Source organism: Elephantulus edwardii, unplaced genomic scaffold (assembly GCF_000299155.1).
Source record: "Elephantulus edwardii isolate Elephantulus edwardi_28Jun2011 unplaced genomic scaffold, EleEdw1.0 scaffold00237, whole genome shotgun sequence".
Lineage (NCBI taxonomy): Eukaryota > Metazoa > Chordata > Mammalia > Macroscelidea > Macroscelididae > Elephantulus > Elephantulus edwardii.
Genome location: NW_006399987.1, coordinates 2664385 through 2680737, shown reverse-complemented (window position 1 = coordinate 2680737; position 16353 = coordinate 2664385). Strand labels below are relative to the sequence as shown.

The 16353-nt window shown below is 45.4% G+C and overlaps 1 protein-coding gene across 1 annotated transcript in view; it reads right to left on the bottom strand.

The window, feature by feature from the left end:
- ILF3 (interleukin enhancer binding factor 3, 90kDa) overlaps positions 1–7896 on the bottom strand; it is a 15519-nt gene extending 7623 nt beyond the window's left edge. Inside the window, exons 1-9 of the mRNA XM_006898846.1 lie at positions 7871–7896; positions 7068–7297; positions 6787–6964; positions 3815–3962; positions 2306–2397; positions 1830–1925; positions 1151–1262; positions 628–725; positions 6–68 (exon numbers count right to left, since the gene is read on the bottom strand). Coding sequence (XP_006898908.1) covers positions 6–68; positions 628–725; positions 1151–1262; positions 1830–1925; positions 2306–2397; positions 3815–3962; positions 6787–6964; positions 7068–7297; positions 7871–7873 — 1020 coding nt within the window. The 5' untranslated portion in view covers positions 7874–7896. The remainder of the gene's footprint in view (positions 1–5; positions 69–627; positions 726–1150; positions 1263–1829; positions 1926–2305; positions 2398–3814; positions 3963–6786; positions 6965–7067; positions 7298–7870) is intronic.
- Between the last annotated feature and the right edge of the window lie 8457 nt (positions 7897–16353).

The window sequence follows — 16353 nt, the reverse complement described above, 5'->3', positions numbered from 1 at the left end:
TTAGAAGGCAGTGGGTCCATCCCCAGGACTTTATGGAGCTGACCAAAAGCAGCAAGTCGAAGCGCATGCTGGAGAAGGGGAAGAGAAGATTGACTCGGCTGCCCTGTGCTCATCACCCAGTGGTGTGTGTTCGCTAATGCCTTCTGAGCAGGGGCAGGAGCTGAGGAGCTTGCTAGTGGTCTCCCCTACAACAGCAAGGGGTCCCCCAACAGCCAGGGATAGCCTGACTGCTGGGCACAGCCTTGCTGTGGTGGAAGGCCAGCTCGTGACCACCCCCCCTGAAAGGAATACAGGAGACTCCAACCTGGGGACTGGTTGCCACACGGGGCCACGTGGTGGGCCTGCAGGGGAAGGACCCCCGAGCAGTCCATACAACAAGCACATCTCCTCACTGAACTCGGTGTCGAGAACTGTACTCGAGCAGACCGAGGGGCAGACACCACCACGCACGGCACCCGGGGAGGAAGCAGCCCAGATTGGGGCGGCCTGTATCAGACACTGTGCCTTCTGTCCCCGACCTGAGCCTAACACGTTCAGTGGCTACCCTGAGAATACCCAGTAATGGAACTGGAAGCCAGTGATTAAAGACTGGGTAAGGGCTCACGTCGGCAACGGCGATGACTATACCTGCGCACTCTGTGTGATATCTTCCCGTTGCTGTCTGTCTAGATGCCCAATAGCATCAGTGGCTTCTTTTTCACAAGGGTCATAAATGCCAGAACCATCTGAAGGCAGGAAACAAGGAAGATATGCAGAGGATTATCCTTTAGCATCTCTGAAGAGTTGTGCTGGCTGAGGGAATCAAGTGCGTTACCCCCCACGCCCCATCCACACCCAGCTCTGGAAAACACGCCGAGCTGGGTGACCCACTCAGCGTCCAGCCCTTGAGAGAAATAATCCACATGAATCTCAGAGCAAGAAAGTCACGTGGGAGTGGGTCACCGCTGCCCCTGGATCCGCCCTCTAAATGACAGCTGCGGACCCGGCACAGGGCTGGATATGATGGTGCAAGAGGGTAGTCACATGCTTCAGCCCTAGGGGGTGGACACGGAGCTGCTGCTGCCCTAACCCAGTCAGTGGACCAGTGAGACTGGCCTCAGGGCCTCAAGCCTGTCCTTTCCCTGCAACTGGCAAAGCAGAAGGCCCCAACCTGGCATTACGATTCCCGACGCCAGGCACTCCAGCACTCTCCTAAGGGCCTCGCCGGCACCCATGGGTCTGTTAGCTGTGCCGATGGATTTCTCACAGAGAAGCTCGAGAGGCTGGAAGGCAAGAGAAACAGTTAGCTATACTTGGAGGACACGGTGGACCAAGACTGAAGAGCTTATCAGGGAAAGGACAGAGGATCTTCTAGCGGGGGTCAGCCAACCTTTCCTTAAAAGGCCGTCTGACACTAAATATTATAGGCCAGAAGGTCAAAATGATGTATATATTATGTAAATACTTTTATTACAAATTTAACCATTTAGAAATATGCAAAAAGCATTCTTAGTTACAGACTGTAAAAACAATTAGATGGCCAAAAGTGGCCCCTAACCCATTAAGGTGCTGAGCCCTTTCTAAGAGTAACCACTTATTTTCTTCAGGGGGTAGAGCACATGGTGCCAGACCTGGTGCCAGCTGGCCTCGCGCAGACTGAGCTAGGCATCGTGCAGGGGGGCCCCTACCTACATGTTCTAGTCACTCAGTGTGCAGTAAGCAGCTGACAGTGACGCTCCTCACACCCCAAAGGGTCTGCTCCTGCCCAAGCCCCATCAAGTGTTCCAGGGATAGCTCCCCACTGCCAGCTCTGCACTTGTTAATTACCCCCAAATGGCAAGAGTCCTTACCCATCCTCTGAGGGGACCCCAGGTGGGCACACGGGTGCACAGGTCTCTCAGAACCCGGATGACAATGACACAGGATTTCAGTCCATTAGCTCTAGCCTAGAGGAACAGAATACAGGTTCTTTACAGAAGGGCACCTCCCTAACTGCACAGCAAACAGGAAAAACAAGTCTCCCGGTGCTACTTTGTCAAGGGTAAATAGCAAATTCTCCCAACTATCAAGTGTGTGGTGAGTGGCGACCTCACCACGTGTATAAGAATATGATGACTCTTAACACAAAGCAGCAGCGGCCTGCAGTCCCGAGCTCCTCTGGGGACATCAGATTTGTGTATGTGTGCGCCTTTAGCAACTGCACGGCCACAGGTGCTAAGTGTGGCACAGGTATCTTCAATGGTAAAGGAACTTTATGACAAAAATTAGCCAAGTTAAAACTTAGGAATGTTCTACCAAAAGACAAATAGAAGAACAAAATGCAAACCTGGAACCACTTGGCGTGTCGGAGGGACGCCAAGGCAGCAAGGCATTTCTGCCTGTCCAGAACGTCCGGGGGATCGTTGACTGATAGCGTTTCTATTCATGGATGGAATAAGAAGACAAGGTACAGTTTGACCAAGGGGTTTCTGTCATGTGGGAAGGGGATGTGGCAGTTTCCTAAAGGGCAGCTGAGGTTCCTAAAGAGTTCATCTCCACCCTTGACCAGGGAAAGAGAAGCTAGAATGGATTTGACTCTCCCCTGAGAAGAAATCTTAAAAATTGGAGGCCTCTCCAAAATGGCTTTTGTTTAAAAAAACAAAAAAACACAAAAAAAAACCACAACAAAAAAACCCATACACAACCACCAAAAACCCAAACACAAAACAATCAAAATATAGAAAAAGGAAAAATTGGAAACAAAAACAAAAGTCAAAAAGTGGAAAATTACTCTAAAAGGAAGCTACTCGTGGGGGAGAGGCCAGATAGGCAAATCCTATCTTACAAGAGACTGACTTCATGCCTCCCCACATTCTCCCAATAAACTGGCTGGGCTGAAAATGTCAATGGGGGGAAAAAAATCCGTGGGGAGAGTGGAAAGAAACCCCCACTGTTTCCCACCACAGCCATACCATAAGGTATCTGCAGCAAAGGGGCCACCTCCGCCCACAGGCTTGACTGCCCTAGCCCCCAGCCCTTGACAGAGAGAGTCCTGTTGGTCAAAGGTCCAGAGTCCCTACGTGGCTAAGCTAGAAGGGCTTTGAGAGTTGTCATCAGGTGCCAGAATCACGGGCAATCAACAAACAGCAACATGGGCTCAGCCAGCGAGTGTTGCCACAGAACCAGAGCGTGGGCCTCTCCTGTCCTCGGTCAGGGGCTCCGAGCGGGCCTGGCGCCGTCACCCTCCAGTGTGAGACTTGCAAGGGAGGGAAATATTCACAGGAGGATTCTGAACCGTGAAAGCATTATCAGTCTCTCACACTCAAAAGTGGTTTTTTTTTCTTTTTCTTTTTTGGAAAATGTACAAGTGCTTCAAAGTTTAGCCAAAATTCTGTATCAGTTCTTTGTATCTCAATCCCTGTCGCTGATAAAAGTGGCCAATGGGAGAGGACAAAAGAAGCCGCCCTTGGATCTGCAGCAACACATGCTGCTGGCACAATGCCAACGTAATTCATGCAGAACCATGTGGTGATGTCTAGTATTTAAATAAACACACCAGGGACACACTTTCCAAGGCCGGAGAATGGCTCAACAGAACAAGTGCAACCTTATTATGTGAACATTTAGAATTAGGATAAATAAAAGACGTGGTGCAATTGCCTATAGAAGTGCTACTCACTTTAGTTCAACCATGCTGCCAACTCTCTAGTACTCACACCCAACAGAGATGTGCTCTAGAGTCATGGTGCAGAAAGCGACACCTCTGGGCAAGGCAGTCGAAAACGGAATAGCACGTATAAACAGAGAGCAAACACTACGCTTCTAGAGCCGTGCTGGCCTGGCTTGGCCTCCCTACCTCCAGCTACTACTTTCTCCATTTCTTCTCGGACAACAGGGGATGTCAGGTGGATGGTCAGGGACAAGGGAGGCTCCTTCGTGTTTTTTATCACAATTGCAGCATCATCAACAGATTGTAGTATTTCATATTTGTCTTCTGTTACAGCCTGAAAGAGAAAAAGGCAACTTTCAAAAACACCTTCTCTTTGGGAAAAGCAGCAATTCATTTTCTATTCACCAGTTAATACAGCCAGGAATTTCTCTTTCTAGCCAGGAGTCTGGGTCTTTATGGGACATCACAGAGCAAGTAATGACACAGAGAAGGGATTTCCACGGGGAGCTGACACAATTATCTACAGGCTGCAGTATTTCATACTCCAAAATCACGCAGATAAGTGATTTGGGCTTGGTTTTGGACATATCACTTATCTCCTGAAGCTTGAGGTTTCTAATTTACGCAACAGCGGTGAGGAGACGAACACATACGATGGGGGAAGGGCACTGCCCCCCCATGAGAGCAGCCAAGGCCACGTCCACACTCGCTCGAGTGGTCATCAGAGTGTGGAATGAAAATAAGCGGCACGAGACAGTTTCTATCACGTGATGGCTAGAAAAGAGCATGTATTCTAATGGTCGTGAGAAATCGAGAGAACGAGTGTGGCGACAACTGCCCAACAGGAAGATGGTAAGCAGAGTCACGGAATTATACCTTCAGCCACTGCTGATCCTGAAAACTGTCACAGGTATTTCCCCAACAATTAACAAAATCACGATCTGCTGCATTAATGAAGGATGTTCATGTTCACCAGTCTGATTTTCACTTTCTTTAGTACATCTCACTAGACCAAGATAGTGTAAGCATTTTCCCCCCAAAGGGAAACAACTATCCTACAGGCTTACAGAAAATTTGCAAACAAGCTTCTGAAAAATCTAAATGTGTACTCCCCAAGCTAAGCATGACTAATATCGTGGCCTGGATGGTTCCCTGTGGCGGGGCTACTGGCGCCCTGCAGGATACTCGGCAGTACCTTGAGCCTCCACCCACTTAAAACGCCAGCAGCTCGTTCTCAAAATCTCTCTGGACAGCAAAATGTTTATGGCAACTAGTTTCCTTTTTCTATTAGAGGATAAAACGAATTTAAAAATTATTTTCCCTACCTTCCCTCTGTAACTTGATTTGTGCCACTGTTAGAACCTCTACTTGGAATATTATTGCTTTTGATTTTTGACTCATACACTTTTAACCTGTTAGTTAAATTTGTGTCTTCTACGCTGCAACAGTTCCATGATACATCTTCAAGGATATGAACATGTACGGCTAAGCACAATTGATAACAGTGCATCTAAATTCCAAAATCAATCTCCATAATAGTCTACGTGTTTCCTATTGCCAAAGGGGCCCTTTAGAGTAGTGGGAGAAGATCTTTACCCTGAAACCTACAGCGTCCCAAGTAGGAAGTAGCTAAGAGAATACACCATCCCCTTTTCCTTATGAATCAGGGTGAAGTCTCTCTCAGGGAGGAGTGACAGGGAATGGAATGGACACAGTGACAAAGGAGATTGATTAATCAGAACTGGATTTGACAAGCACTGTGGCAATGGGGTAATTAAAAGACTTTCAAGGGGGGGGGAAAAAGAGGAACGAACTGGGGGTGAGGGTAGAGAAAATAGTGCAACAATGAATGAATGGAAACCCAAAATCTCTGTAAATGTTCATTAAAATTAATAAAATTTAATAAAAATTTAAAAAAAAAAATTTCTGGTGAGCTCTGGTGGCCTAGTGGCAAGAAACTGCACTGCAATCCCAGAGGTGCAAGATTCTAATTCACCAGATGCTCTGCTGGAGGAGGGGCAATCTTCGCCTGTACCAGTCATATCCGATTTGATGGTACACACAAAAAAAATTAATAAAAAAATAATTTAAAAAAAATTATTTTCCACTAAAATAAAAACACCCTCAGACAAGCATATATATCGAGGGTCTCAACTTTTAAAACCTAAAACTTACTATTATAGAGTTAATCCTAACTCACAGAACCGCTACAGGAGAGTAAGGACTGCTCTGAACGGCTTCCGGGGAGAAAGGGTCATGGAGGCGGGCTGTCCCAACTTCTGCCTGCCAACGAGCACCTCGAGGGCCCCTACAAAGTCCCTGAAGTGTTCACTGTGCAAGTGGCAGAATGCACACACGTGCAGGGTTAACAGTGGTTTTTTGCTATAAATGAGTTTTATGACAATTTTTTACCCGTTTCTTTGCTTATCCTAAAGCTGGATCTGACCTGAAGACTGGTGAAGCAGTCCTGAAGTGGCAGCATGTAGCTGTGACTGGTGAAGACTCACCAAATGAGAACTCTGAAAACTGCTCCCTACCTCAGGCACACCCCCACCCCCAATGCTAAAACTAAGGCTGCTATGAGGATGACGGACACACACAGAGCACGTGGGCCTCGGATCTATGGAAGGAAATGCTCAATAACAGCACAGGCCAAGTCCACCCAGGGGGACCTCAGGAGGGCCTGGTGGTCTACTGCAGAAAACTCGGGAACCACAAACCCTCCGGAGTGGTTCGTTCCACTGACATACAGGGTCGCCAAGAGGCAGAACCAGCTCAACAGCAAGTGACTCACTCTGGACATGGTCCCAGTAAAACAAAAACCTGGCTTTTAAATATATTTTTGTTTTTCAAATCCAGGTTTGGATTAGTTCATCACTGTACTAGTATGTGAATTCATGTTCCATGAACTGTTCTTGGACATTCCCAGGACACTGCGGCCTGCGTGTTGACACAGATCACTACTGGCCGGCAGAGTGACTGGGTACCATCGTAGCCGCCCACCTTAGGTGCTCGAGGACCTTCTTGCCCATTCCCTAACGTGAAGGCAGCAGCACAGGCAGGGGAAGAGGTGGGTCTGGTGTCCTGTGGTGCAGGGCATTTCTTCCTCGGCCCAACGGCCTTGACAAGCAGACGTCCCTGCCCGTGGTCATACTCACAGTGAGCTGGATGGCTAGGTTGTCGGCCACCTTGTCCAGGAGGGCGGTGGTGGGCTTCTCCTTACATAACAGGACCAGCTCCAGGTCCAAGTCCCCCTTGAGCAGAAGGCCCTTTGCTACGAGGCCAACACGCATCACACCCCGCAGGGTTCTGGTCATGTGTTCTGTCTTCTGTTCCCTGTGGGACCGAAGCACACAGCACAGGGTCAATCAATCTGGCCAGAAGGCAACCCAGGAAAACCAATGCTGTAGAGAGGAGACACAGAAGCTATGAAACCTACCCAGCCCCCTCTTTGCTCTCATCCTCTGGGGGCGCATCCATGTTCTCAGACTCGGCATTTTCGTTGCTTCCTTTCTCCTGCTCATCGATCCAGTCAGACACTGCTTTGAGAGCTCTCTCAGTGTGTGACACCATGTTCTGAACAGCTTCTAGTTCCTCTTGGGTTGGATAAACGGAAGAATGTTTTGCCATCACATGGCGATCATCATTCACAAAAATTCGCACTGGACGCTGAAACAGGAAAGAGAAGTTAAAAATAGCTATAAAAGACCCACCATGTAAAAACTGCACAACTCAGAATTATGCTGAAAACACTACATATACACAACTAAGGATCTGAAGAATCAGACAACCAACCCACCAGGTGTTCCCTCTGGGCAGTGGGAGGGACGCAGCACTTACAGAATTTCTGAGTTCTTATATACACCCATTTCATAACTAAAGTTGGATGTAGGGGTAGCAGTTGTCTGAGGTGGGCCCAGGAGTGTGGGGTACACTGGGGTGTATGGCTCCAGAAGTGATGGTCTTCCCTCACAGTCCCTCCTCTCCTCCCCCCGCTTGGCTTGTCATGTGGCCACAGCCCTTAGAGCCACTGTTCTCCTCCCGAGGCTTTAAGTGTGCTCCCATGAGTCCACGGGGGACTGACAGCCTCGAGGAGGTAGGCTGGGCTCTGGGGAGAGGAAAGCCTAACGAAAGTGACAAGAGTGAAATGCTTTGGGGGAATACTACAAGCACCTCTGTGTATCAAGAAACAGCATCTGTGATTTAAAACAAAGAAACAGACAAATGAGTTTTCTTTCTTACCATTTTTACTTCTTTTCTGTAGTGTCTGGAAACCAAACTTTTGCTTATCTTTTCAAACTGTGACAGATTTCCTTGGTGTTATCAACACTTCAACTATCTATAAGACCAGAAAATCTTTTTAGTTTCAAGTATTTCAGAGACAGTATAATTTTAGCAACCAGTCAGCCAATAGTATGAATGAGAGCAGTGTTTTCACAAGAAGGTGCCCCACAATGCAGCAGGACACCTCATTTCCAAGTAACCATAATTAAGCCCAGGGATTGAACTAATTATAAAGCTCCCTGAAAATGAAACACTGAGTTTCTAAAAGCCAGCTCTGACTTCAAGCTGAACTTGAATGGTTTTTATGACTATTTTCTCAATTTTTTTCATCATTTCCTTATATGGAAAAATCGGCTTTTACAAACATAAATAAAGGTATTCACATCTCAAAAGAACGATGCAGCCGGAAATGCTCCTCAAAGTCTTGGTACCTAGAGAGGAAAGGTGCTCTCTGACCCTGAGGAAGGAAGACCTTCTAACAGGCTTCTAGAAAACGGAAAAAGATGCTTCCAACAAGCTTCCAGTCAACAGGTCAACCAGACACAGCCTGGCTCCAACCACAGCGAGGCTGAGACAACTGAAGATCACAGCACGCGGCTCTAGGACAATCACAGCTCTAACTGCAAATCTGGTCTCTAAATAACACGCTAACTACAACCCACTCAACTCTCATCCTGTGCAAACAATCTGGTCCAGACTGAGATCTTCCAAATGAGTAAAGGGGGTGGAGGGCGGGAGTGTATGTTGAGTGTGTGTGAGTGAGAGAGAGTGTGTGTGTGTGTGAGAGGTGGGGAGAGTGTGTGTGAAAGAGTGAGTGTGTGAGAGTGTGCGCGAGTGTGTGTGTGAGAGAGGGGGAGGGTGTGTGTGTGAGTGAGGAGGGGAGAGAATGTGTGTGAGAGAATGTGAGTGTGTGTGTGTGTGTGTTCAGCACAATACACATGGGTGAATGCAACCACTCCACACAAAAGCTAGTGCTGTCCATCTAGACATTCAGACCCACACTGAGAGCTCAATCCTGGAAAGGCACATACTTCAAGGATACCACTGTGAGATGACAAGCTAAAACAAGAATTTTCCACAATGTTTCAGCAGACCTACCTACCAATCCTAGGAGTAAATTTAAATGATTCAAAGTTGAACCCTAAAACTGAAGGGTGGAGTGGAGGTGACTGCCTGCAGAGCAAGGCAAAGGGCAGGCTGGGTAAGATCAGAGATTCCTGGCAGGGGAAGGAATGAGAAGGGCAGAGTGGAAAGCACTCTTGGCTCTGGTGCTGACCCCCCCCAAACAGTTGTGGGTCTGAAACCCTATTCATGAGTCAACGGCAGAGCTGCTCTGAACGTGTTTCCTTGGGCAGTGATCGAGTCCCCTGAATTTGTAGGGAGTTGTGAAAGTTAAACGAGCCAACCTGTGAAAGCACAGAGTGGACACCAGGGTGCAGTGAGGCCCAATTTATTAAGAAATAACCCAGCAAAACTGTATCTTGTATTAAGAATTATCATCCAGGCAGTTAGGAGCTGATAACATTATTGTTGGGGTGTTTTGTGAGTTATTTCCCTTCTTTGTAAAATAAATTGAAGGGGAGGAGATTGCCCATCTTTCTCCAATGGAGCAATTGATGGATTTGAACTGCCTGCTTTGGGGTGGCAGTGCAACTCCTTACGACCAAGACACCAGAGCTCCTATGGTTGTGCTGTGAAGGGTATCTATCTTTTAGACATCTACGTTGGTATTTATGACTGAATGTATATGCCTGCTATTTGCTCTATCACACTCCAGTGAGAGTCGAGAATGCAGAAGGGAAAGGTCTGCAACTGTAAAATGCGTGGCTGAGATGCTGGGTAAGGAATGTTCTGGGATTCATTGGTGCATCATTTAATTTTTTTTTCCTAATGCATTTGCAGATGCACAGTCACCACAGATAATCTAAACATTAAAGTTCAGGAAATCTCATTCTAAAGGGAAGAACAAGGGGCCCAGCCTGTTTCTAACTAGCACGGTTAATACCTATGAGCTCTATGGTCAGGAATCAGCTGTAGTGACAGTTACAAGTCCTGGGTTACAGTCACCAGCTTCACCCCTCCCTCTCAGTGCTGTAATCTCATCAATCTGATAATGAAAATTGATAGTTCGAATGCTATTTATTAATTCAACAAGTATTTAGTCCTTAACTCCTCTGTGCCAAGTACTGGGCTAGCTGTTGAGGACAGTGTTGAAAAAGCAGATAAATCCTGCTTCAAGGATGTGAACATGAAAATGAACCGAGGAAAAGTCTTCATTCTCTTCCAAGTGAAACACAGCACCATAGCCTAATGCTTTCTTTGTATACCAAGCTCCTAATCTCTAATTTCTCTCACTATAAATAGCAAATGGAGAGATGTTAAATAACATACAGGCTATCATGGATTACACTCTATCCCCTAAAAGTCCATGCTGAAGTCATGGTTCTTGAATCTGTGGATGTGAATCCACCAGAGAAAAAAAACAAAACTAAAAAGCCCCACATTCTCTTTTGTTATGTTAATGAGAAAACATTAGTGTAGGGTCACACACAGGCTCAGAGAAAAAAAACAAAAACCCAAAACCAAAAACACCAATCCTGATTTGGATTTGTAACTTTTAGAAGTATGAAAGAGGCCAAAAAAAAAAGTATGAAAGAATAAATTAGTTTTTTAGTTTTTATATGTTTTACAGCAACTCTAAGTAACAAGGTAACGAAGGTTAAACCAAGCTTCCAGAGTTTCTAATTAAAGGCTTTGTAGGATTTATATTTAAAACCCATTGGGAGTTTAAAACAAAAAGTTTTAAACAAACAAAAAAAAAACTTCAAAAATCTCTGAGAGAAATGTTTGATTAGACACTTAAAACTGAAGTAAATGCAGAGAGCCTCAGCTGTGTTGCGCACATACCCCCCCTTATTTAGAGGTCATTCCTTTCAAGCACTTAATTAAAGGTTAGCGCCTATGTCATTATTGTTAAAAAAAAATCAATGGAGGGTTACTATTTAGCGGTGGTGGGGAGACACACCAGACACCAACGAAGAAAGAAAAGCACCACAACACAGTCCAGGGAGAAGATAAGCAGAGAGGGAAGGGTGAAACTGCCACCAAGTCAATTCGGAAGGCTCCTGGCCTCCCATCTGTTTCAGAGGCCGTACTCCCCCATGGAGAGGAGACGCCCACCTTCCTCCAGAACTAGCTCTTCAATTAGCAGCACCACACCACCAGAGTTCTCTTTAAGAGTAAAAAGTCACAACTCACAAGGGGCCCCCCACTGGGTTTCCGAGGCAGGAGCTTGCTCAGCAGCAGACTGTCCATCTTCCTCTTCCTCCTTCATAACTACTAGAGGAGTCAAACACCCACAGGTACCATCTTTGCCTTAGGAGCTCAACTCCCTATGGACTAGGCCACTAGAGCTCCCAATCAGAGACAGGAAAAAGAAAGGGGGGAAGAGAACAGAATCCAGTGGTTTCCTTGGGGATGATGGTCAAGGTCTGAGTATTGACTGGTTAGGAGTGCACCTGCAGGGATCAATACTCATACTCAAGAGCTTCTTAAGAAACAAAAACTAGGCGCGCTCTGGTGGCCTAGTGGCAAGGACCTGCAACTACAATCCCAGAGGCGCACAGTTCGAATCCACCAGATGCTCTGCCGGGGAAGGAGGGGCAGTCTCCTCCTGTACCAGTCAGATCTGATTTGACCAGTACACTCACACAAAAATAATAATAATAATAATAATAATAATAATAATAATAATAATAATAAAAAAGAAACAAAAACTACAACCAATGTTGACTTCTAGTGAGATCTGGTGGCCTAGTGGTAAGAAACTGCGCTGCATCCTGAAGGCATGTGGTTTAAATCCACCAGCTGCTCTGTGGTCGAAAGATGGGCAATCTCCTCCTGTGTGATCAAACTAGGTCAGCTACCGGTCAGTTCCGACTCAATGGTCCATAACAATGTTGAACACTAGTTAATATTGAGGAGTCCCTGCTGGCACAAATGGTTAAGAACTAGATTATTTAGCCAAAAAGTAGGTGGTTCAAACCTACCCAGAGGTGCCTCGGAAGTCTGGTGATCTGCTTCCTTCTTTAAAAGAAGAAAGTGGAGGTGAGCCCTGGTGGCCCAGTGGCAAGAAGCTGCACTGCAATCCCAGAGGTGTGCGGTTCAAATCCACCAGATGCTTTGCTGGAGAAGGAGGAACCATCTCCTCCTGTACCAGTCAAATCTGATTTGAAGGTATACACACACACAAATGATAAAAAATTAAATTTTTTTTTTTCAAAAAAGTGGCACAGCAAAACTCAGCCACTGCAGAAGACCCCACGGACCAACTGGGCACGCAGGTTAACCATGACATGGAATGGATCCACAGGCCACAACTAACAGCAGGTAACAGTCGGAGGGAAGACTGCAACTTTCTGTTACTTTGAAGTATAAAAAGAAAATATGAAAAGTGTAGAAGTGTAGAAGGCAAAACTACAGGCAGTGAAAAAGATCATAGTGGCTACCCGGGGGAGCGACAAGTAGATGAACAGGAGGATACAGTGGCTACACAGAGGGATGATCGACTTCTCAGTAATGAGTCACTTAGAGTGTAAGAAGTTGTGCTGCCAACCCAGCTGTGGCAAGTGAGAAAGATGTAGAATCTCCTCCTATACGTTTTAGTCTCTGAAAACACACTGGAGAGTGTTAGCCACGAGTCACCCTGACCTCACCACTATCAGACCCAGTGTACATAAACTCTGAACCTTAGTTAACAAAACACATCAACAGTACTCTATCAACGACACAAATGCACTGCAGTAATAAAAACCAAACCCTCCGCTGTACAGCGGAACCCTTCCCGGGGCTTCCAAGAAGTAAAGATTATGGAAGAAAACTGCTCATCTTTCTACCAAGAAGCAGCTGGTGGATTCCAAGTGATGACCTTTAAGTTATCAGCCCAATACATAAAAGCACTGCACTACCAGAGCTCATTACCATAGTAACAGAGAATGTTAATAGGAAAAACTGCAAGCAGAGAAACTGTATAGGATCCCTCTGTACTTTGTGCTTTAAAAAAACAAACATAACAATAAAGATAAAAATTGGTTAAATGGATGAACAAAATATATGGTCAAATTTCAGTGTCAGATTTTAGATACGTTCACCATAAATATGTTCATCACTTTTTCTATGTGCTTGGGTAACTGAGTCAACACATTAAATTTATAACAACCCACTTTACCATCGAGGCTGTCCCTGTCCCAATTCTTCAAGGTGTTATCTTAAGGACGAAATTTAGCCCTAGATGGAGCTTACAACACACCTACTGAAAAACCTGCTGCCAAACATATGATTTTCGTATCAAAATGCCATCCCATCAAAAAGCACGCACTCAAGCTGGTCCTTATTACCACTTTGCAGTCTGCAGCCCATTCATTCCAGAACCTTCTTCCCTTAGATTAGGTCAAGGTGATGCGTCCCAATTTGGTGGACAAAAGCATGAGCACCAATCATCTGATCCTACCCTGCGCCATTCTCATTATTTCAGACATACTCAAGCCCACTGCAGCCATCACTGTGTTAATCCACCTGCTTGAGGATCTTCCTTTCTTTCCTCGATCTTTCCAAGCATGATGTCCCTCTCTAAGGAACAGCCTTTCCTAACATGCCTAAAATATGTGAGGCAAAGCTTTGTCATCTTTGTCTCCAAGGAGCACTCTGACCCCAACCTCTCCAAGATATCTGTTTTTTCTTTTGGCAGTCCATGAGATAGATATTCAATGCTCTTCTCCAATACCACAGCTCAAAGGCATCAATTCTTTTGTCATCCTTATTCACTGTCCAGCTCTCAGATGAACAGCAAGTGACTGAAAAGACTATATAGCCTGAATCGGGTACACCTTAGTCCTCAAACTGGTATCATTTCACCTTAGTAATTTGGAAAGGTCCTTGACTGCAGACAATGTAGTATGTCTCCTGATCTTCTGATCGGTGTGGTTAGGATGATCCAATCCACGTGGTTCATGTCTTTCCTTTTCATGGTTCCGGAGACCATCCCACCCACAGCATGCAGTTAACAGAGTTTAAACCACAAGTATTACATATCAGTTGTGGAGTCCATCTTTCAGACTGCTTACTAACTATGAGGCTCATAGCATTTGTTGTTGGTAAAGGAACATTCAAGTTAGCATTCGTGGCTCAACACTGGTGCTGGAGCAGTCCCACTCATCTTCCAGCATGGACAGAACATGACATACTTGTGCAGGCACTTGGCCATTGCAAGATGTTTCACAGAGTTCATAGCTCTCCCTCACAGGAAATGGTCTTGAAATAGATGCACATCTTTTGAGTTGGAATGCAGCTCTGAAACGCACAATGCTGAAACCTGGTGCTTCCTAACCATGGGACACATCCTATCTTGGGCCATGAAGTGACTCCTTGGGCTTTTGCAGATTCACGTCATCAGGACATACTTGAAAGGACTGATAAAGCAGCCAACTCAGAACATCAGTCTAAAATCCGGTCATCAACACCTGCTGAGCAATTTAGAAATCCCACACACCCTGGCGTTTAGTTCAATGAATCCTGGTTGTTTCCAAGAGCATTTTACTAAAACAATTTTTAAAAAGTAAAATTTATCACAAGAGTCCACAATTAAGGTTGCACAGTGGAATGTACTTGGGGAGGTGAGAGGGGTGCAGGGGGATTGTGTACCAGGGAAGGAGTGTTTCTTTTATTTTTGAAAGAGAGGAGCGAACTGGAGTGGGGGAGGGATAGGTGGGGAGAGAAGTGCAGCAATGAATGAATGGAAATCCAAAATCTCTGTAAATGCTGATTAAAATTATTAAAAACAAACAAAAAGTAAAATTTAAAAATTACATAGTAACTTTTTTTTTAATTTTTTATTATTTTTGTGTGAGTGTACCATCAAATCAGATCTGACTGGTACAGGAGGAGATTGTCCCTCCTTCCTCGGCAGAGCATCTGATGGATTTGAACCGTGTGCCTCTGGGATTGTAGTTGCAGCTCCTTACCACTAGGCCACCAGAGCTTCCCTACATAGTAATATTTTAAAAAAGTTTTCTTACTGGATCATAAAATGGAAAAACATATAAGTATTTTCACAAATTATTTTCCGTTTAAAGGAATGCCCATAAATTTTCTAGTGAGTGTTACGATGTACTTTCTTCTTGTGGAAGGATAGTAATCACTTCAAAAATTACATGACAAAAAAAAACCTGGCAAAGATGTTTCTGGAATTCCCACTGAGACGCAGGACCAAAGGACCACTAGGACTGTGGAGCAGTACCTGATGGAGGAGACAGGAGTCATGGGTGTGCACTTGAGGCAGGTGTGGGACTTCAGGCTTAATCTTCAGAATGGGGTCAAAAACAAGGATGGAACAGTCCATCTTCACCTCAGTTTCAGTTGGTTAGGATTAAAGGAATGATGGAGGGCAAGACTTTAGAAAATGGCAAATGCCAATGGATTTAAAGGAGTCATTTTCAACTACTGTTCAATAAACAATGTCCACAGTAGGACTAGATAGTGTTTCATCCTGAGACCGCGAAAATGTCTTGATAGGACCTAACAACAGACAAAACTTGCTTGTGGGTGAACAGAAAGATGTTTAGCTCTTCAGGCAGGAGACAGAGGCTGAGGGAAGCAAATTCACAAAATCTTCCCACCTTTCCAATCTACCCTCCTGGTGTGGAGGGGGCTTGGGCTTACTTAACTCTGCATGCATTTAATTTTGCATTCACTTCTCTTAGAGGTTTCGTCTAGTTTAAAGTAACACAAATTCTTAAAATTCTACACCCTCAGAACATAAAATAAATTCTATCATAAAGATGGTTTTAACGGGTAAAAGTGCCTTTACAAAATGAAACTTTCATTTTGAGAGAATGCAAAATTTAGATGATTCACACACAGTCCTAAGAAATAAACAGATCCCACGTATCTCTTCCCCCATAACAGCCTGCAAAGAAGGCGCAAGTCCACACAACTTGGGGGGAAAAAAATGAAGAGAACTTGCTTGATGCGATGAGCTAATTAACGGCAACCTTAAGTAACGTGCTCCTCACTCAACCACACTCCCTTCTCCAATGCTCCTACAAAGCCAGAGAACAAACCCCCGTCGACAGGGCAGTACCAGAGCTGGGACACTGATGCTGAAACAGAACAGGGCCAACCAACGGCAGAAGGCCCAGCCTGCAGCCCTTTCAGACACACACTCCTCTCACCCTCCCCCAACACCTTGCTGAGCGCTGTGAGTGGATGACAATACACACTGACCCTATGAACAATGGATCTGAACCCTGCCCTACCCTGTGCTATCCTCAGCATCTCTGACAATCTTAAATCCACCATTACAGCCACTGTGTCAAGCCACATCATTGGCATCCTCTTCAGCAGACTCTCCACCTTTCTAAGCAAGATGTCCCTTTGCAAGCTCT